The 20,346-nt window shown below is 59.3% G+C and overlaps 1 protein-coding gene across 29 annotated transcripts in view; it reads right to left on the bottom strand.

Moving 5' to 3' along the window:
* Positions 1-20,346, bottom strand: part of MPRIP (myosin phosphatase Rho interacting protein) — a 92,881-nt gene that overhangs the window by 5,988 nt on the left and 66,547 nt on the right. For 7 of the 29 annotated variants that reach the window (XM_086358345.1, XM_086358333.1, XM_086358335.1 and 4 more), the window contains 12 exons: positions 19,916-20,005; positions 18,186-18,295; positions 15,596-16,133; positions 14,308-14,424; positions 8,257-11,907; positions 5,666-5,813; positions 5,026-5,143; positions 3,954-4,113; positions 3,116-3,235; positions 2,746-2,832; positions 2,150-2,312; positions 1,365-1,450 (listed from right to left, as the gene is read on the bottom strand). In XM_086358345.1, coding sequence (XP_086214471.1) covers positions 1,365-1,450; positions 2,150-2,312; positions 2,746-2,832; positions 3,116-3,235; positions 3,954-4,113; positions 5,026-5,143; positions 5,666-5,813; positions 8,257-11,907; positions 14,308-14,424; positions 15,596-16,133; positions 18,186-18,295; positions 19,916-20,005 — 5,388 coding nt within the window. Of the gene's footprint in view, positions 1-939; positions 1,006-1,364; positions 1,451-2,149; positions 2,313-2,745; positions 2,833-3,115; positions 3,236-3,953; positions 4,114-5,025; positions 5,144-5,665; positions 5,814-8,256; positions 11,908-14,307; positions 14,425-15,595; positions 16,134-18,185; positions 18,296-19,915; positions 20,006-20,346 lie in introns of all 29 variants that reach the window. The other 22 variants (XR_015147748.1, XM_086358358.1, XM_086358348.1 and 19 more) reach the window with 9 other exon arrangements.

The raw sequence follows: 20,346 nt of genomic DNA, 5'->3' as shown, positions 1-20,346 counted from the left end.
CAGGCCAGCCTCAGACAAGGAAGTAAGACTCGTCAATAAGAAAACCAGAAACCAAAGCAGCAGCCTGGGTTTGCTGAACAGAACTGCTTCCACATTTTTAAAAAAAAAGCCCCAACTAAGATTCTGACCATGAACCACATCTGGTGGGAAGCGGCTCAGGACTATAAGGAACAGAGTGGGCTGAGGACAGACCGTTGGGCTCAGCTCCTCCCGAGGCGGCCCCTGCAGCCTGGCAAGCTGGCACCTGCTGTCTGGCCCCGAGGCCCCATCAGCATCCCCGCTGCCCTCAGCTTCCTCACCAGGGCATCAACAAGCTCAGCTCAGCCGAGCTGGTGAACCCGCTCAGGAGTGACCCGGGCCCTGGACACCCAGCCCTGTGGGAGCCAGGAGTGTCCAGGCACAGTGTTGGAGTCAGGCAGCCAGTGCTCAGCCCGTGCCTCCTGTCCTCTGAGGTGCCTGGGTCCTCCGGGCTGGAAAACGCTCAGCCCTTAGCGCCTGTGGTCCCCGTGCTCTGCTGAGCATCTGCCAAGCTACAGGCATGAGGCATCAGCCCCCTTGGCCTGTCAATCCTGGGGGTGGGGAGTGGGAACTACTTCAGCGATGGGAGGTTCTTGTCAAGTTTGCCTCCTGACAGAGGGAAGAGGTGTCCCAAGAGAATGTAAGCACACACCATTCAACACGCGGGATGAAGGGCTGACAATGCCTGTGCCCCCCAGGATGTGGCTCTGGGCAGCCCACCAGGCTGGGGGAGCACCCCTCTGTTAAGACGTTACAGTTAACTTCCCGGAAGAAGTTAAGAAACTTCACATGGATCCTGTCTGTGCTGCTGAGCAGGAGGAACAAGAATGACGGGAAAACGAGCTCCTGTGGAGGAGTGAGCAGTGCATGCAGGCAGCGCTCCTCGCGGGCAGCAGGCGAGTGGCGTGAGAGGAGGTTTACCTACACGACAGGGGGGCCGGGAAGCGGGTCGTTTCAGTTATCCCATGAGACCTGCTCAATTACGGACTGTCAGGGGAAGAGCAAAAACAAGACACACACACAGTAAATCCTAAGTGCAACAAGCTGGGCACCCCACCCTCCGCCCACCTTCCCGAGGGGTGCGCAGGGGGCAGGGGCCCATGTGGAGGAAATTGAGCGGACGGCGTCAGTGTGAACTGCAGACGTGCGAGGCGCGGTCCAGATGACAGGACGGTCCCCGGGAACCCTGCCATCACCGAGGAAACAGTCCTGCTGCTGTGCAAGGGGCACTTGGCCTGAAGCCCCAGCACCGACCCAGTGGGATGTGCATGACTTGAGGCACCCTGGGGACCCTCCGTGCAGCCCCTGGTGGGCTCTGCACACCCAGGGAAGACCCCCAGACTCACCTTGGACCTGAGGCCTCTGAGCTGCCGGCCGACACATGACCTGTCTGTCTTCAGGAAATCGGGGTTGCTCTTGGACTTCATGATGTCTGAGAAGATGAAGAGGGCACACGGTGCTAGTTTTGTAAAACCCCCAGAACACACAAGTCTGAGGGCTTCCCAGCTTAGCATCGTCACCCACGTGACATCTCCATCACAAACCAGGGGAACGCCAAGCCCATAACCGTAAGTCATAAGATCCTCAGAACAAGGCACAGGGAGGCGTGGAGGATGACTGCGGCCCCAGGCTGGCTGCGGCCCCGCTGCTGCTGGGCCCCTGCTGCCTGCCCTCCCAAGATCCCGGGCTCTAGCTTTCTGTACTGAAGGCTCGCTCCCCGTCTCTTGTGAAGAGCTGCGTGGTGACTGGTGGGCCAGCCCCGCGACTGTGGAAGCTGAGCCAGCTCTGTGCTCCTGTGTGAAGTGCCAGATCACAGGATGCGTGCGCTTCTGGGTAACCCAAGTCCTCTGGCCCCCAGACTCCTCTGAAGCAGCTGGTGTTACACCTGAGCTGAACTTTGCTGCCTGTGGCCTGCCTGCTTTGGGAGTCCGTCAGGAAAACGAGAAACATGGCCTGCTGTCGTGAACATGTGTACTGAAGAGTGACTGTCCCTTGTGAGCTGGCACCCGCCACGCCCTGCCCATGCAGCCAGGGAGAGAGTCTGACACAGAGAGGGCTCCTCTGCTGGATCAAGGGCCAGCAGCCCGACCACCCAATTTCGAGAGAGAGAATCCAGAGCTGCAGGACTCACCATATCCGGACACAGGTGGGTTCTCCGGGGACTTCTCACCCAGTGCTTCCGTGGCGGCTTTCAGCTGCTCCTTCAACCTGCTGACGTCGCAGTCGGCCTTCGCCCTCACGATGCTGAGCTCTGTGTAGATGTCTTTGTACTTGTCACTGGCGTACTTCTTATCCTTGGGGACAAAAGGACAGCAGAGAGTGGTTACAGACAGGCTGGACTAGGGATGCCTCCAGAAGCAGAGGAAGCAGGTTGACCACACCTTGCGGAGGCAGAAACCAGACACAAAGTACAACAGGCATGGCAGGGCCCCGGCTCTGAGCAGGCTGGTGCTGCCTTGACCCTGAGAGCACCTCTGTGCTTCAGGCTGGAAACCCCGGTCTTGGCCACCCCAAGTGAGTCCGCCTCCAGGAGCACCCGCAGGAAATGGCCGTGTGCTGGGGCCCTGGGCCCCGCCAGGCGGGGGCAGGACTGCCCTCCCTCATGTCCGCTGCCCCGCCCGAGGGCCAGCATCCAGAACACTCCTGACAGTGAACGCACTTGAGCCTGTGTGTGTGATCTCGACCCACGTGGCCCCACCCTCCAGGCCCTCATGGGACGTGCATTACCCGCAAAGCTGTCTGTAACTCGTCCTTGAGGGAGCTGATCTCCTGTTTCAGGTACTGAATTTCTGATTCCTTGACCCTTAACAAGACCTAGAGAGAGAAATGAGGGAGCTGCAGTGTCACGCAGCTGCTCAGTGTTCCGTTTTGGAGGTCAGCACTTGTGATGTGGTGGAAACCAGGGAGAGGGGCAAGGGAGTGAGGGTGGGTTAAATGTAAAGGTCCCTGGGGCCTCGAGAGGTCCCATGCTGTCTGGCGGCTAACTGTTCTCTGTGTCCTGGCGTGACTTGGGTTTTCCCGTAAGCTGGGGCCACCCCTGGTCCCACGTGCGACTCGTGTGCCGCAAGCTGGTGAAGGGCCTGGCTCTGAGCCATACCTCTAACTCGTAGGCGTCCTTGCCCTGTGTGAGGGGCGAACCAGCGGCCTCGCCACCGGCGTCCCCAGTCAGCAGTGTCCGTAGCCGTGAGATTTCTGCAGCCAGGCGGTTGTTCAGCTCCTGGAGACAGCGACACAACCACAAGCTGCTCTCAGAGCTGCCTAGGGCTGTGGTCACGGCGCAGCCGGGCGTCTGAGTGAGCATGTGAGCTGTGACACCTGTGCAGAAGCCGTGTGCACGGGCCAGAGGTTTCCACGGAGCTGCCCGGGCAGGAGCTGCGCTCCCAGCCCCCTGTCACCGCAGCCGGCGCTGAGCAGCTCCGTGTCCCCGTCTCTACAGGACTGGGGCCTTTCGCTGCCCTCAGCCCTCACTTCGTGTTCCTTCTCTCCAGCTGACAGGTGGTCACCTTGGGCGACTGCAGTGACCAGGTGAACAGCTGCGGGCCCCAGGGTCTCGAGCCGGGGCCAGGCTGACAGGCCTGTCTGCTCGGTGCCTTGGGAGGATGAGTGGTCCAGTGCACACAGAGCAGCTGTCTTCAGACTAGACCTACCTTGAGCTGTTCCATCAGCAAATATTTTAAGTGTGCCCCAGTTTTCTAAGCAGCAGGCATATTTTAAGAGAATAATCTGACAAAATCCCATGTGAGCACTGTATGGTCTTGACTGGGAGGTGTTTAAACACAGTCCCAGCCTTGGGGATGAAGCCCTGGGCCCCAACCACACAGTGACGAGAAACAGAGCCCTAGGCTAGCAGCCAGCAGCGGCGGTGACTTCTGCCCACACCCTGGTGAAGCCGGACATCGGGTGGTGCCTGCAGAGCAGGGCCCCGTGAGGCTCACCTGGTTGTGGGCATTGAGCTCCTGGTTCTCACGCTGGCACTGCCGTAGGGCCTGTCGCTCGGCCTCCAGAGCCTGGGCCAGGTGGGCGTTCTCCAGGCACTTCTGCGAGTACTGCTCTGAGAGGACCTCCAGCTCACGCTGCACGGACTGCAGCTCCTCCCTGGGGAGAGGGCACCGCTCACTCCTCTGGCCACGCCCTGGGCCCAGCATCCCCTTCACGAACTCAAGGGACAATGGGACACCACCAGGCCAGGCAGCCACAAGAGCCCCGTGCCCCGTCACAGCTGCAGGTGTGTGCCCAGCCTAGTGGCTCCGTCCATCCCGCAGTAGTCTGAACTCTCCTGGGGTTCGGGGTTGGGAGAGCCTCACCCTCACACCCAAAACGCGCTGTTTCAGAGGTGCAGAGGTCAGAACTGGGCCATTTCTGGCCCTGGCTGACAGCCTACACCAGCTCTACGCAGATGTGGAAAACCAAGGCCAAGAGGCTACAGACCCCCTCCAGCTGAGGTGAGCTGCTGCCGCCGCCCACCCACCTCTGCCGTGAATGCGGCCCCCCTGAAGGCGGCTCTGCATGGCCTGCGGTGGCCGAGGGGAAAGCTCCCAGGGGTGCTGGTTCCCCTGACGGCAGAGCTCAACAGCAGCTGTGGGGTGGACACGCCTCCCCCTGCTGCCTCGGCAGACAGCACTGCAGTGAGTGCTGTTTGAAGACGTGGGGGTTGTGGCCGCATCTGCACTCCCACCCCCCAGCTTTTGAAGCAGCGGCAGCTGACAGAGAGAAGGGATCCAGGGCTCTCCCAGGTGGGTCCTTAAGATATGACTGTGTAAGACCTCTTCTGCTGCATCTTACTCTCTCTGTTTTACTGATTGGCTTCTGTTCAGCTCAGTAATGGGACCACTTGGGCCGTGAGAGCAGTGCTGGGCCAGCCAGGGTGGCGTGGGGCGCCTTGAACAGGAGGCTCCGAGTGGGCTCAGTGCCTTGGGCCTCCACCCGCGCTGCCGGGACCCACGTCTCAGAGGCTTGTACAGAGACAGGCGGAAGGCACAGCCCGCCCAGCCAGCCGGCCCAACTCACAGGTACTGTCGCCGCAGGGCCTCAACGTCTGCGTTGACGCTGCTGATCTGGGACCGCTGGCTCTTCTCCAGCTCCCGCTCCATCTCCTCGCGGTGGGCGTTCTTCATGGCTTCGATAGCTGTGGACAGGATGTGGCCCTTAGTACTGAGCAGCTTGGGGCGAGACCAACAGGAAGGGGATATCCCGCACTGCTGAGGCTTGGCCTGTTGGCAGTTGGGCCAGGAAGATTCCCTGGGAACTCCCAGACAAAAGGATCAGGTGGGGTTTGGTTTTAATATTAAATAAAAAAAAAAAACTGATTCCGTAAACGTCCAATATAATATAGAACAAGCAGACTTTCGGGTTGGCCTGTCTTCTCTCTCGGTGCCAAGACCCAAAGCTGTTGTGGAACACAAAGGAGGGAACGCCCGCCGAGACCCAGTGCTTGGTGCTGACTCTCCAGGCTCTGACGGACCAAGGCCCTGCAGAAGTGTCTGCTATCAGAGAAGCACCAGCAGAGGCTGACAAGACGAAGACAGCCCCTCCGGTGCACAGATGTGACTGGCTCGGGGCTGATGAGCTCCCGAAGGGCTCCTTAAGCCAGCCGTCCCCCTGGAGAAGTGTTAGAGCTGGTGCCCAGCTTGGGGAGAGCGACTCCCACCTGAGATGGTGGCTGCGGTCTCCTCAGCCAGGAGGCGGTCCTTCTCCTCCCGCAGTTTCTCCAGCTCCCGCTGGTGCTGCCTCTGCAGGTCCTCGATCTTCTTCTGGTGCGTCTCTTCCATGGCTGCAAACCCCCGCTCGCACGTGGCCTGAAAGGTGCACAAGGGGCTTTACCCACTTCCCTTCAGCTCCCTGAGCAAACTGTGACCGAGAGGACCACAGCCCCACCCTGCCTGGCCCCCGGGCGGGAAGCTGCTCTCTGGAGCAGAGCCCGGCACCAACTCACTCCCAGTTAGAAAAGGGTGTTCACCCGGTGAGTCCTGCCTGATTCCTGTGGTTGAGTTCCATTTCTCTGCAAAGAGCTGGTACTGTGGGCAGGAGGAGGCTGCCGTGGAATTAAAAACGGCCCAGCCAGGCCCTTTATGGAGTGTCTGGCAGGTAGGCCTGACAGGATGACGACAGAGAGCATGGGCAGAGGCTGGCATGCCTGGTCTGAGTTAACCACTGATGTGCTCAGAACCGCCATACCCCGGGCGTTGGGCACAGTTGTGAACAGAGATGAGTCTTGGTCAGCTCTCAGGAGCTGAGAGACCCTGTGAATGACAGTGACCCAGAACATGGAGCTGGGGGCCCAGCCCTGCCACTGCCCAGCTGGCCACTCTGAGATGGTCACTGAACTTCTCAGGCATGCGCTGAAAGAATCAGATTAGGGTGTGGGACATTTCCTTTTCCTTGTGAAGGAGTACAAAGAGGGGTGCTAATCACCAGGCGCCTCTGCTCATCGCATCGAGGTCACGGCGGAACCGCTCACCGGCCTGGTCTGAGCCTTGCTCCAGCCTGGCTTGGTTTATGACCTGGATGTGGGCTTGGGGAGCTAAGAAGTGGTCCGACTACCCCACACACCCACTCTGTATCCCCCAGGCCTGGCGTATCAGGTTAGTCTCCTGCACGGGATGGGTGAGTGTGCCTGTGGCCGTCAGGGCTGGTCTGTGCAGCTCTTTTGTGGATGGAGGCACATTGGGACCTCTCTAAAAGAGAGGGCTTCGCTAAGTAAGGCGCAGGAACCATGCTGCTCGGTTCTCTTTCAGAGCTTCGAGAATGTGGCCACGTCACCTCTGATGTAAATCTGGGGGATCTTCTTGTGCCCGGATTCAGGAAGGATACCAGGAACTCAGTCTGTGTCTGGGCACCTGTCTGACTCCCACAGGAGCAGACAGACCTGCTGTCCACCACTCACTGGGCATTCCTCCTCACAGTGGCTTCCAGATGGAGCCCGTCTCCTCTTTGCAGCTCTCACACCCCTGGACACCTGGAGACTCCCAGAGCTGCCCTCCCACATGCTTTGGTTCAGCATGGCCTCTCGGTCAACACACGGGGGAGGGTCTAAGTCATAGTTTGATGGGAATGTTTTAGAGTATTTCAAGATAAGGGTCAGAACTCTTCTTACAGAAACACTCAGGTACTTCCTTGGAGAGCATATGTTAATCTGTAAACACAATTCTAACTTTTAAGACAGTGAACCCTGGGGTCAATCGGTTCCTCAATGACTACTGTGCAGAGGTGCCAGAAAAGGCACCAGCTTGCAGCTATCAGGAGAGACTCCAGTCTCCCTCAAGTGACTGCTGTCAGCCCGGCACCCAGGAAAGCAGTTTGGTTGTAATTTCTATGTCTCAGAGGACCCAACGAGAACAAACTCAGGACAGAGAATGCTACCCAAATCCTCAGCCTGGCCTACATCCCCTCAGGGGCCCAGCATGCACCCACATCAGCACAGGGGCTTCTTCCCTCCTGACTTCAGGCTGACTGCGCAGACCCTGAGTGTCAGGGGAAGCAGCTGGGATGTTACTTTCAAACCCAGGCTGGTGTGCCCTGACCGCACGGGACCGTGCAGCACTTTCCATCAAACCTTGAAACCTCCTGGGATTCAGAATGGCTTTCAAAAGGTTTGGACTGAGTTGGGAAAAGGCAGTGCAAACAGCCTGGCAGGTGCCAAAGTGCCTGCTAATGCCCAAGTGCTTATCACAGCAGCACAGAGCCACCTCAGCACTGGACGTGGTGCCGGCTAGAGGAAGGGGAACATGTGAGGAACCTGGCGTTTACTGCATTCGTGTGGTAAGAAGCCCAAGAGCAGGCAGCCCAAAGCCCAGGCAGCTCCACACAGCTGAATGCTCCAGGGCCGGGAACGTCACCTGGACAGGCCAGGGCCATGGCGTCCTGCCCACCAATGGGGGTGTGAAACAGGATGGATGTGTTAACCTTGTGGAGAAAAGAAGGCTGCATCTCCTTGAGAGAACCACCATTCTAGACAAGGCTCCCCACTGGATGCGGCCCCTGGGGAGGGTGGAGGTGGGAAGTGGCCCTTGACACTGTGTGGCAAACACCCCTGTCCTTTGACAAGCCCGGCTTTCCGCTCCCAGGACAGTTAGAAGGAGAGGAACCTTGCCAAGTCTAGGTCTGCACGGCCTGGAGGTGAGGGGGGCCCCCACCGGGCTCTGCTGGGACCCCCTACGCCCACAGGCGGTCGAGGGGGAACAGCGCCTTTGGAGCTGAGAACCCTGTCCCAGCTGCACCCTGACCGCTCCGCGCTGAGACCTTGAGGCTCTCCAAGTCCCTCTGGCGCTCCTCCTGCAGGGAGGCTACGCCGCCCGCCGGGTCCTGATGCTCCAGCTCCTCCCGCAGGACGTCCACTTGTGCCTCCAGCTCCCGGACGCGCTCCCTCAGCCGCGCCACGGACTCGGCCTCGCCCTCGCCCTCGGCCAGTGAGCCGCAAGGGGGGTGGCTCTGGTAGTGGCAAAGAGTCTCCTGCAGGCACCGCAAGGTCTGCGAGTAGTGCTCCTGCAGGGCCCGCAGCTCCTCCTCATGGATGGTCTGGAGCTCCCGGACCTTGAGCTGGAACCTGGCCTCCAGGGCCTGCACCTGCTCCACAGGCCGCCCCCCCAGGTCCTGCTCGGCCCTGGCCCCAGCTTCAGGCTGGCCCCAGACCCCGCCACATGCGGCCCGCAGCAGGCCCTCCACTTGGACCACCTCCTCCTTGGACTGCTCTGGTGGGGCAGCCAGGCTCGCGCAGTGCTCGCCATGCACCAACTCCAGATGCCTCTGCTGCTGGTCCAGCTGGGTGACCTTGGTCTGGAGCTCCACATTCTCCCTTTGGGTGAAGGCGATCTCGTCCAAGTACTCGCCCTTCTGCTTGCGGAGAAGCTCGGACTCCCCCTGCAGGGCCCCCAAGGCCTGCTCATGCCCCTGGTAGGGGGCCCCCTGGCCCAGCCAGGACTCTTTGTAGCCCCGGAGCTCATTCTCATACTCAAGCCGGATCCTGCAGGCTGCATAACACACCTGAGCCTGAAGAATTGCATCCTGAACTAATAAAGAAGAATACTGGCCAAGGCCTCCCAGACAAGCACGGCGCGAGAGATGCTGGGATGCCTGCAGGAGCTTCCGACAGTCTCCAAGTGCCTCCACAGAGGGAAGCGAGGTTAGGGAGGCAGAAATCTCCCCCAGGAGACTGGCCTTATCTTTAAGCTGCAGGGCAAGCTCCTCCTGAATAGCAGCTAAGACTCCAGAACTCTGGCTGGACAAGGGACAAGCCAGGGAGTCGGCTGGGCCCTGATGACTTGGTGCTTCTACTGGCGGGTGCCCGGCCCAGGACACCTGGTCACCGTCTCTGGTGCCCAGTGGAAGCTGCAGGGCTTCCGAGACCTGCTGCATCACCCTCTCAAAGGCAGGGGTCCGGTAGGCCCCGAGGACCTCCTGCAGCATGCACTTGTGCTGCTGCAGGGCCGCCTGTGTCCCCTGGAGGGTCTCCTGGACGCTCCGGAGCCTGCAGTGTAAGGACTCCCTCATCGAGCACGCGGCGAGACTGAGCTCAGCCCTGACCCATGTGGCATCCGCCAGGGCAGGGGCTGGGGCTGGCCGGGCACACGGCTGCCTGCCTCCCAAGGCGCTGGCTGCCTCTCCGCCCAGGTGCCGGCTCAGGGACTCGACCTGGCTCCAGAACTCTCCATCCACCAGCACCTTCTTGGCCCAGGCATCTGCTGGGGCCCCCGGACAGACCACAGCACTTTCAGACTCTAGCCGCCACCGATCTGACTGAGAGATCTCCAGGAAGACTTGCGACACGTCCGACGTTGTGTTCCGTAGCGAGTCTGCAATCTGGTCTATGAGGGCGGCTTCCAGAGCTATCTGCTCAGAGAGAAGCTGCAGCTGCTCCTGCTCGCTCAGTGTCAGCATGTGTGGCAACTGCTGGGATGGAGCCTTCTCCTCCTCCGAGAAGCCTGTTTCCCCCGTGGAAGCTGGCTGGGGACGCAGGGCCTGGACAGCACCCACGAGCAGGCTCTCCAGACCAGCCAAGGACCCCGCTCCTGCGTCCCCTGGCAGGGACCGCAGCTGTTCTCGACAGCTCTCCAGGCAAGCCAGGGCCTGGCTGTTCTTCACCTGGAAGTCGCTGAGCTCCCCGACATGGCTCTCGACCGCCTCCGCCCTGGCCTGTCTCTCCTGCTCCAGCTGGGCGGCCAGCGCGGTGACCTGGAGCAGGCTGGCTCGGAGCTGCTCACAGAGCCGCGCCTCGGTGCTAGCCCACTGCTGGTGTAGCACAAGCAGCGCTTCCTGGCTCTGGCCCTGCTGGCTCTCCAGCCTTGCTGTCACGCCTTTGAGCTTCTCCTCAGTGACGTAGAGCTTGGTCTCCAGGGAGTGGATGATGGACAGGTAAGCGTCTGGGTCACTGGGCATGGGGAGTGAGCTGGGGGTAGCCTCCGATGACATACTTTCCTCCGAGGGTGAGCGCTCCTGACTGGTGTCTGAGGACACACTGCTGGCTCCGGTCTTCTCGCACCCGTCAGGGTGGGTGTACTTCTGACACTGGATCGTGGAGAATCGGATTCTTTGCCTTTTAATGCCAGGTGCTCCCTGGTCAGGTTTTGAGGACACTTCCGACCTCAGGGGCACTGTGCTCTCGTCTCTGCTGGGGCTGCTGTCCCCCAGCTCCTCCTCCCCTGGGGCCACGTCCTCCAGCCCCGAGCAGGGCAGGCCCGGAGGCATGACAGCAGTCTGGCACTGCAGGCCCACACGAGCAAGGCTGTCTTCAACATCCTCCAAAGACTCTGTGGCCACTCGCTGTTCGATCTCTCCCTCTGCCTGGAGCTTCCCGTCTGCCTCATCTAGGCTGCTCCCCAGGGTGGACGGCCCCAGCACAGCCTGCTGCAGGCCCCGCCCCTCCCTCTCCAGCGCCTTCTCGTGTGCGTCCTGCAGGCGCCGCAGCTCCTCCTCCTTCTCTTGGAGCCTCGTGTGTGCGCCCTGGAGCTGGCCGGCCACTCTCCTGAAGGAGTGCTCCAGGCTCTGGTAGTCAGCCTCCCTTCCCCTCAGCTTCTCCTGCAGTGCAGCTACATCCCCATCGGACAGGGTGACACGGCCCAGCAGCTCTTGGAAGCGCTGTTGCGTCAGGTCGCGCTCATCGCGCAGGCTCTGCACATGCTCAGCCAGCTTCTGGATGCTGGCCTCCTTCATCTCCAGCTGCTCCTCCAGCCGCTGCACTGCCTCGCTGCCCTCGGACCCGGGGCTCAGCTTCTCCTCCTGCAGCGCCTCCACCCGGTGCTCGTGCTCCTGCAGCCGCCCCTCGAAGGCGCGGGCCCTGTCCTCTGCTTCCGCCAGGCTCCGCAATAGCTCCTGCTTCTCCCGCTCGCAGCTCCCCAGCAGCAGCTCATAGTTCCTCTGCAGTTTCTCCTCCATCAGCCTCTGGGCCCGCTCGCTGGCACCCAGCTGCTGGCTGAGGTCGGTGATGCGCTCCTGCAACTGCTGTACCTCCTTGTGCCGGTCCCGCTGCAGCGCCTGCTGCCGTTCCAGGTCCCGCAGCTCCTGAGTCCTCCCCAGCAGCAGGGCCTCTGCGCTCTGGAGCTTTCGCTCGCTGGTGCGCAGCTGGGCGCTGAGCGCGGCCTCGCTCTGCTGCCACTCCTCCAGCTGCTCTCGCACCTTGTCCTTCTCCAGCTTCAGCTCGCCCTGGAGCTTGGCCAGCGCCTGCTCCTTGATGGCAAGCTCGGCGGCAGCGTTGCCCAGCCGCACCTGGAGGCTCCGGATCTCGGCCTCGTGATGCCGGATCGCATCCTTGGCCTCCCCGTAGCTGCGCTTCAGGGCCTGAATCTGCCGTGTGATGAGCTCCTGGCGCTGGCACTGGGCCTCCAGCTCGCCGTGCAGATCCTGGTTGACTCTGTGGAGCCTCTGCCAGGTGCCGGACGGGGAGGTGGCCACTTCGGTCTTAAAAAAACCGATGAAACACGTGTTAGTAACACTCGGCCTCCCAGTTCTGAGTGTCACACCTCTGGCCAGGGTCAACCACAGAAAGGCTCCTTTGTGGGTCTGTCTTTTATCCTTTGCACAATTTTTTTTTCCCCATTTAAAAAAAACTAACAAATCATCTCAATTTTTTGGTAAGCAGCTGTTTCCAGATAAACAGAAAACATGAACAGTAACATCAAAACAGCTCTAACTGCACAGCTTCTAGGAGAAATAAACCAAACAAAACTGAATAATGGAGCAGAGTGGTAAGCAAACGAAGACTGCGGGACGAGAGACTCTGGCAGGAGGCGGGGGCAGGAGCAGAGCAGAGCATCATTTGTTTTGCAAAACAAAAGGCACATGGCTCTAGACCACAAACCCCACAAGAGCGCAGCACCCGACACGCTGCCCCTTCCTTCTGGGACAGGAGAAGGAAGGGCGGCACCACTGGTGGACGTCAGTGAGGTGACATCCGAGACACTCGTGTGGGAGGTGGCGCCCGTCCTCCACAGTGACAGGAAGAACTAACCTCTACCTGCAAGAAGACAAAACGAGGGGGAACGGAAACCATGGAGAAAAACGTGAGAGTTAACAAAACAAACAAACCTTTGTGGAGTTCAAAATAACAAAGTGAAGCGTGCAGAAAATAAAACAATTGAAACGAAACTCCTCAAACTGAAAGGCATGCAAAATACACAGAACTAATTAACGGAGGAAAAAACAAGAACACGAAGGGAGTGAGAACAGCTCAGCCTGAGAACTGGCCTGCCCATGGCTCCCTCGAGGTATGCTGGCGGGGAAGCCACAGGTGTGACACTCAGTTATGTAAGTTAAGAGACAGTCCACGGCCACACGTGCCAGCTCCTCCTCCCGGCTGGCAGCACGGTGCCCACCCGCCACCATTACCGTCCTCACCCGTAACCCTAGAGGCCCTCCTCGCTCACCCAGACTTGAGATCATAAGCACAGTGAAAGCAGAGGAGGTTAAGAATAACCGCCCTCTGACCTGGCAGGGAAGTATTAACATGTCTGGCCTGGGGTCAGACACAGGTGGGTTCTGAGGTTAGCAATGTGCAAAATCTGCTGCCAGTATCTTCTCGGCCTGATGTCGGCAAGCAGCCCAACCGGGGTTTTAAAAGGTGCTCCCCAAACCTGCAGGGTCTCTGCACAGATGTCCCAGAAAGTCCTGGAGTGACATGTGCAGGAAAGAGGGGTGCCCCCATACCAGGTCCCAGGGCCTCAGGGTCTGAACTGGGCATGGCAACAACCATGGCTGAAGGCTGGGAGGAGGGCCCAGGGCACATGGGGCACCTCGGGAGGAGGCCAAAGCCGGGAAAAAGCAAAGCAGAAAAAATGTCCACCAGAGGGTGTTGCAGAGGGGGCAGGAGGACAGACTGCCCCGAAGGTCCACCGGACCAAGGAAACCATTGTGCTGCAGTCTGCAAATGCAGAGACGTACCACAGCGACTCGGGCCTGGAGAGTCGGGGGGCCCTCTGGGACCGTGTCTTGGTCTACACAGACAAGGAACCTGGTGCTGGGGGACGGGGTGCAGGACCTGGCGCCCTCAGCCTTGGATGACGAGACTCACGTTCTCAGTCCCACCATCCTGCTTTGCTCTTCCTGGAGCTCATCTGTCTGTTACCTCTCACCACCACGTATTTGCTAAGGGGGGCAGCGGAGTGCTGTACCCCAGAACTGGAGTAGGGCCTGGAGCACTGCAGGACTCGCAGCTCACACCAGCCTGCCCTGCCCAGATGCCCTCCTGCCTGGTGAGACACCTGCGGCTCCCTGAGACCACCTGGTGACTGGCACTCTGACACAGAGACACCTGCGGGAGACGATGGGTCTGGACTCTTGGCTCGGGACTGGGCAGCCATGTTTCCCCCTCAAACCTCAGGCTCGGCAGAGAGTAAGAAGTGGGGCTGCCAGGCGAGTAGACAGTCCCAGGCTGCCCTGTGGGTGGGGCACAGACACGGTCGGGGGAGGGGACCAGTCCTAGCTCTGCCACAGGCTGATCCTAAGGAGGCACTTGCCTGTTCCTCAGTTTCTTCTGTAAAATGAGACTAACACTGTTCTTGTGAAGTTAGAAATGACTTGCAAACATGTGACACTCATTAATAAATGTATGTTGGGCTCTTTGAGAGCTGAAGAGAAAGACAACCAGAGTTATCTTATTAAAAAACAAAAAAGCCTTAGCTGTAGAGGGTTCATCAGATTCTCCCAATGTTACATGAGCAGCAGCAGCACACTGTCCAGAGCACCTGCTCCTGCTACAGAGGACCCTGGAGCCTGGCACTGGTTTTTGCACATTCCTAGCCTGCCTGGGTCCTGCACATGAAGCCCGTGGGTGCCCAGAGGGTGGCAGCCCCTCAGCCCTACCTGCAGCACATAGCCCTCCCGGGCGCTCTGCTCCCGGCCCAGAGCCACCCTCAGCTGGTCCTGCAGCAGTCGGTTCTGTTCCAGAAGGTCTGAGGCTTCCTTCTGGCTCTGCTCCAACTGCAGGCAAAAAGACACACGTGTGAACCGGGACGGCAGCAGCGGTCAGGAGCAGCGCGGCATGGCCCTTGTGGTCCTCCTGGTCCAGCGTGGCGGAGCTCGCCGGCAGGTGCGCTTGTCAGGTCTACACTGCACCAACGGTTCAGCTCAGGCTGTGAGTCAGCACGGGCGCCACTAGCTTCCAGCTGCTGGGGGCTGCACCAGGCCAGGCCCTACAGGAACAAGGACTCCATGCCTGTGTCTGAGGGAAGACTGCCCAGTGGGTCCTTTGGGTGTCCTCAGCATGACCAAAAAGGCCTGTGCTGCTCCAGGCAGGCCTTGTCAAGGCTCTACCTCAGCTCCTACAGAACCCCCTTCGACCAGCTGGACATGATGGATTTTGTATAAAATCACGTTGGTGAGGATGGGTCCTCAAGAAGCAAGCGGCCCCTCACTGTGGTTCCTAGCAGCTGTGAGTCCAGCCATCACCTCCTGCCCCTTCCAGCTGCAGGCTGTGCTGACTGGCACAAGGACCTTCGTATCAAACCCTGCTGTCTGAAACAGTCTCAGAGTCTAGTGTGTGTGGCCTGCTGACCTGCAGTCCAGCTGTTTAGAGCAATCTGATTTGGGACTGTTAATTTACTGTGTTTTGCCTCTATTATTGTATTAACAGTCATAGAAAAATGTTGATGCTAGTGGTAAATACCAGCCTCATGAATCTAACAAAATAAGACGAGAAGTGAAGGCAGGCCAAGGGCCCAGCCTATGGTTTCATCAGACCCCAAAGTAAAGAGCACATCGGAATCAGCAGGCAGGCCGGCCATGCACACCCCTCCGGGCTTACCCAGGGTGCAAGGCTGCTGTGCCCACACAGGAGCCTGCCTGTTCACTGTCCTCTCCGCCAGTGTGCCCCAGAAACAGGGCAGGTGAAACACACACCCCACCTCTGGCACCGCTGGCTCTCAATGGCAGTACCCACCCCTCTTGTCTATGAAAAAGCCTGGTGTGCACCTCCCCCTGACCCAGCCCTCCCCCCAGTACTTATCTGGGACCTGTCTGTGTGCCTGGTTTGCTGAGGGATCTACAAGCCCTTGGGCCTAGGCCCATGGCTCCTACACTGTTGGGCACAGAGGGGGCCAAGGAAGGGGGCTGCATGGAGTCAGCCAGCCTGCCCACCCGTCCTGGCTGCTACCTCCTTCTCCAGCAGCGAGGTCAGCTCGGGCGTGGAGAGTCGGTCGCTGCCGTCTTCAGAGGACAGGTGCAGGGGGGCAATGGGCACCTGCTTCTCCTCCCGGAGGGGGGTGGTCTCCACCTGATGCCAGCGCTGCTCGATCTCCACATGCACATTTTGGGTCCTGAGCTCCGCAGCTGTGGGCGGCCCCATGCCCCGGTCAACCTCCATGCGCAGGGACACATCGTCTGCACTGGGCCCCTCCACGTCAGGCGTCCCAAAGCGCTTGCGCCGCTCCTCCCGCCGACGTGCGCGCTCCCGCTCCAGCTCCCCGGGCTCCACCTCGGCCCGAGGGCCACCGGCCCTCTCCTGGGCCAAGGCCTGCTGGATAGGGCGGAACTCGGCCCAGTCGAAGGTCTTGGAGCGGCCCTCGCGCCTGCGCTCACGTGCACGGCTCCTCCTCTGCTCAGGGTCGGGCTCCCCAAGCTCCCCGTCCTGCTTCTCCAGCGGCCTCGTCTCTGAGGGGGAGCTGCTCCGGGCCTTCACCTGCGGCAGCGAGCTGCAGGGGCCGGAGACAGTGGTCAGGTGGGGCCCCCACCACCAGGCCCAGCCCCTGCTGTCATTATGTTCTTTTCCTGCTCAGCCGCGGTCCCTGGAGGGAATCCCAAGGGGCTCAGCCCTGCCGACAGAGGAGCCGCAGACAATGGCCCAGAGGTTTCCTGCTGGGTGATGCTAGGGTCTGAGAGCCTTGTCAGGTTTGCTGGGCACAGCCACCATCAAACCAGGCCATATGGGAGGGAAGCGTGTGCTGGGCCGGCGGTGACAGAGTGAACAGGAGCAGCTACTTTCCTCAAGGCTTGTGGGGTTTCAATAAGCAGGTAAGGAACACAGTCACGTCTGTGTTTTAAAAAACCACTCTGGTGGCTGGTGTGACAGTCCTGGGACCACCTGTGGGCCAGTGAGCTGGCTGACCTAGGTGGTTCCCACCAGCCAGCACCACATAGGGGCTCACTGGTCAGGACTCAAGAAGACTGGGTGGCCCACCTGGGCTGGACGGTGGAGGACACCCCTGCCTGCCCAGCAGCCGGGTGCACCCCCTCCCCCACAACCGTAAGTTGTGGCTGAGGACAAGACCCCGAGACTTCCCCCTCAGCCTCTGGTCCCACTGAAGTCCTCAGCACAGGGTGGGAAGCCCCTGAGTGGCAAGGGCTAGGGCTGGGGGGCTCCAGGGAACACAGACAAGGAGCCTCCAAAAGAGGTACCCTCTGTCCTGGGGGCTTCCAGGTCAGGACCACATGCCTGGACACACTTCTCCAGGATGGACCTTTCAATAACACCCAACTGCAAGCTGGCCCAGGGCCCCAACTGTGTGATGGTCAGGACATCACATCACCTCTCTGCCACTCTCTCTGGAGAGGAAGCCCCTGCGACCCCACCAGATTGGGGCTGCAGCACATGGATTGAGCTACAACTTCTGGTGTCTATACCTTCCTGGGACATGCATGGCTTAGCTACACTAAAAAAATCATTCTTTCCTCAAAGGGTAAAAACCCCCACACAGAGCAAACTGAGGCAAGCACCTCGGCTCAGACCAGTGACACTGGAGTCTCTTCCTGTCAGGAGGACGCTGCGGCCCTGATGTGGAGGGAAGGCACCTGTCCAGAGCCACGTGGGCCTGAGCACGTCCTCCACACTGCTTCTGAGGCCAGAGCCCCACACCTGCTCTGTGACACCCCGAGGCCAACGTCCCCCCACCTGGAGCTGGACCGGCCACGTGGGGTCCCTCAGAGAGTCCAGAGAGGGCCTTGGCCTCTGCTCCCGGTCATACAGACTCAGGAACAAATATTCTGTTCGTCTAACAAAAGAAGGAATAGAGTCAGCACAGGACAGAAGGAGTAGAAAGGAGAGTCTCTTTAGGATCCCTTCCCGACTGTTCAAAAATGTACGTCACCAGCCGGGAGGCAGGACTTGGCAAAGGTGTGAAGCCACCCCCAGGAAGAGACGTGAGTGCTCTGTGGGCACGAGGGCCACCCACCAGGCATGGCCTCCAACCCAAGAGAGGCACTTGAGAAGCACTGGGACTACAGGAGAGAAAAGTGTAAGGGAGAAACTCTCAGGACCAGTGAAAACACTGAGGGCAGGAGGTGAAGGCAGCAGATTTCTGGCTGTCACAGAACCAGCTGCATGCAGAGATCCTGTCTTGTCTGCTTTTTGTGAAATGAAAACAGCAGGTTTCTAACCATCAGGGCAGGAGGAAAGTGTGGGGCAAATGATGAGGTTCCCAGAGCATGGCTATGAACACAGGAACATCCCCAGCTTAGCCCCCTTGCACCAAAAGCTCCAAAGGGACATCTGTCCTGGTTGCAAAGACATCCTGGAGATGTAGGAGTGAGGCAGGAAGACCAAGAAAAGGCAACGCTGAGGTGCCCTGTGGACACAGCATCTGGTGCTGCCTTTGACCACCCAGGGCTCAGCGGCCAGAGATGCCTTACACCCAGGCCCCAGGGAGTTCATGCATTGGGCAGGGCTGGCAGGGGGTGGGGGCAGTGCAAGTAACGGACAGAGGGACAGGGCGGCTGCGCTGAGCCTCCTGGGCACCTGACTGGCTCACCTCGTCACATCCGGGGCAGAGGTCGGGTGGACGTGCTTCATGATGGTCTGGATCCAGTTCCTCCGGATTCCGGACGTCATGGCAGAGAGGGTGAAGGCACCTTCCTTCGTCTGCATGGAAGACAAGGCGTTAGCCATGAGTGCCCCTCACTGACCCCGAAGGGCTCGCAGGAAGGACTCACCCCCAGGATGCCCCTCCCAGAGGAGCTGCTCTTGATGGGAGGAGCTGAGGGAAGGGGGTCTCAGCACGAGGCCCAGAGAGCAGGAACTTAGCACCATCCCCAGCACCGTCCGCAGAGGCGGCTAGGGGTCTAGCTCACTGAGTATGCCTCTCCCTCCTGCAGGACATGGGCACAGGGAATCATCGGAGCCCCCAAGTCACAGCTGGAGTGCCCTGCCAGATGCCCTGCAGCCCAATGGACTGGGGGATGGATTTCTCCTTCTAATGAATTCACTGGCTTTCAGGTCGGAACTCGGTCTTCTCTGAGTTTGGTTAACCTTGGTCACTGCCACATGCTGGATCTAGGCCCAAAGGTCAGGAGAGGAGTCCCAGCCCGGGAGCCCAGGCTGGCAGCTGGTAGGCTGCTGGGTGCCCGTCACACACCTCACGCTCTCAGGAGGGAAGAATTAGCTTTTCCCAAAGACAGGTCTGGACTTCCCTCGTGGTTTAGTCAGTAAAGAATCCACGTGCAATTCAGGAAACCTAGCAACTAAACACAGCACAGCACACAGGGACAGGCCTGGCCTTTGCCCTGCACCACTGTGGTTCAGAGTGGGGCTAGCCAGGCCAGAAGGACCAGGCGTGTGGGAGGGAGACGCCTGGCTGTGTGATGTCAGCTGGCCTCTGGGGGAAGGGCTGGAGCTTGCTGGAGCTTGCCTGACCACATGGACAATGATCCAGTTGATGGGTTATGAAGCTGCTATGAACACTCTGGACACACTTGGGCCTGGTGCCAGGCCTAAGCCTGAGCAAGCTCCCCAGGCTGGAAGCTCTGTGTATTACCAAACGTCAGCACCAACAGGGAGACTGTCCCCGAGGATGTGAAAACTTCGTGTTCAGTACAGTTCTCCACAAGGTGCTTCCTCAGGCTGATCCCAGTCTGTACCCTTTGCTAGAGTGTGTCTACAGTTCTAAGTAGAGTGTTCCCTGTGCTCTGAGTCCTCCCGGCTAGTTATATGACATGTGGGGGGTCTGGGGCACCCTTAGACTTGCAGTGGGCATCAGCCAGCTGGCATAGCCAGGGGTCTGTGCCCTCACCTCATCTGGCTACCCCTGAATAGTCCTTGAACCTCCATCTCTGATAAAGTGGCCAGTGAGAACTGCTCCATCTGTCCAGTCAAGTAATTTTTTTGAGAATGGGACAGCACCTTGCACATTGGAGTCCTTCACAAGATTGTGGGGCAGAAAAGACTCTGGTGAGTGGCTACATCGAGCAAAGAGTAGGTGCATGGGAAGCTAGTGCCCTGAGAGCTGAAGAAGCAACACCTTCGCTCTTACTCCCCATACCTCACCTCTTTGCAACTGTCCCTGTTCTACTGAAAGACCCTATTACTACAAAGGCTCTAGACAGCCTCGAGGGAGCGATGCTGGCGTCTGCTTTCTGCTGAGATCAGAGTGGGGATGGGGTGGGGAGCTACAGGGCAGAGAAAAGGAGAGGATGAGATGCCCGCCCGTCAGGCCCACGGTCCTCCCCTCACGCCCAGCCTGCTGCCCAGCCCCACCCCGCTCACGTGGATCTGGAAGCCATAGTTTCTCTGCACTGGGTACTCTGTGACATCGCAGCACGTAGACAAGTCAATTTCCCCATCCAAGTCGGCTGCCTGCAGAGGAGATGAGAGATTTAGAAGGTAAAGGTCAGGGTCCCGCGAGCTTTATGGCTACTGGACAGGTGTTTTCGCAGGCACTGCCGACCACACACCATCTAGAAGCATCCGTGCCGCCCCCACCCCCATCCTGCCGGGACACCCAGGCTGGGGCTCTCAGACCTCCCTTACCCTCTTAAAAACTGAGGGCCCCAAGGAGCTTTTGCTCATGGGGGTTTTATCTATTGATATTTGCCATATTAGAAACTGAAAAAAAATGAAAAATAAAAATTTTTAGTCATTTAAGAGCACAAACCCATTTCATAAATAAAAAGTATTATTTTAAAAAACCTGCAGGA

Source organism: Bos grunniens, chromosome 19, assembly GCF_055505025.1.
Source record: "Bos grunniens cultivar Pamir isolate PY7600 chromosome 19, Bosgru_T2T1.0, whole genome shotgun sequence".
Lineage (NCBI taxonomy): Eukaryota > Metazoa > Chordata > Mammalia > Artiodactyla > Bovidae > Bos > Bos grunniens.
This window is presented reverse-complemented; position numbering and strand designations above follow the sequence as displayed.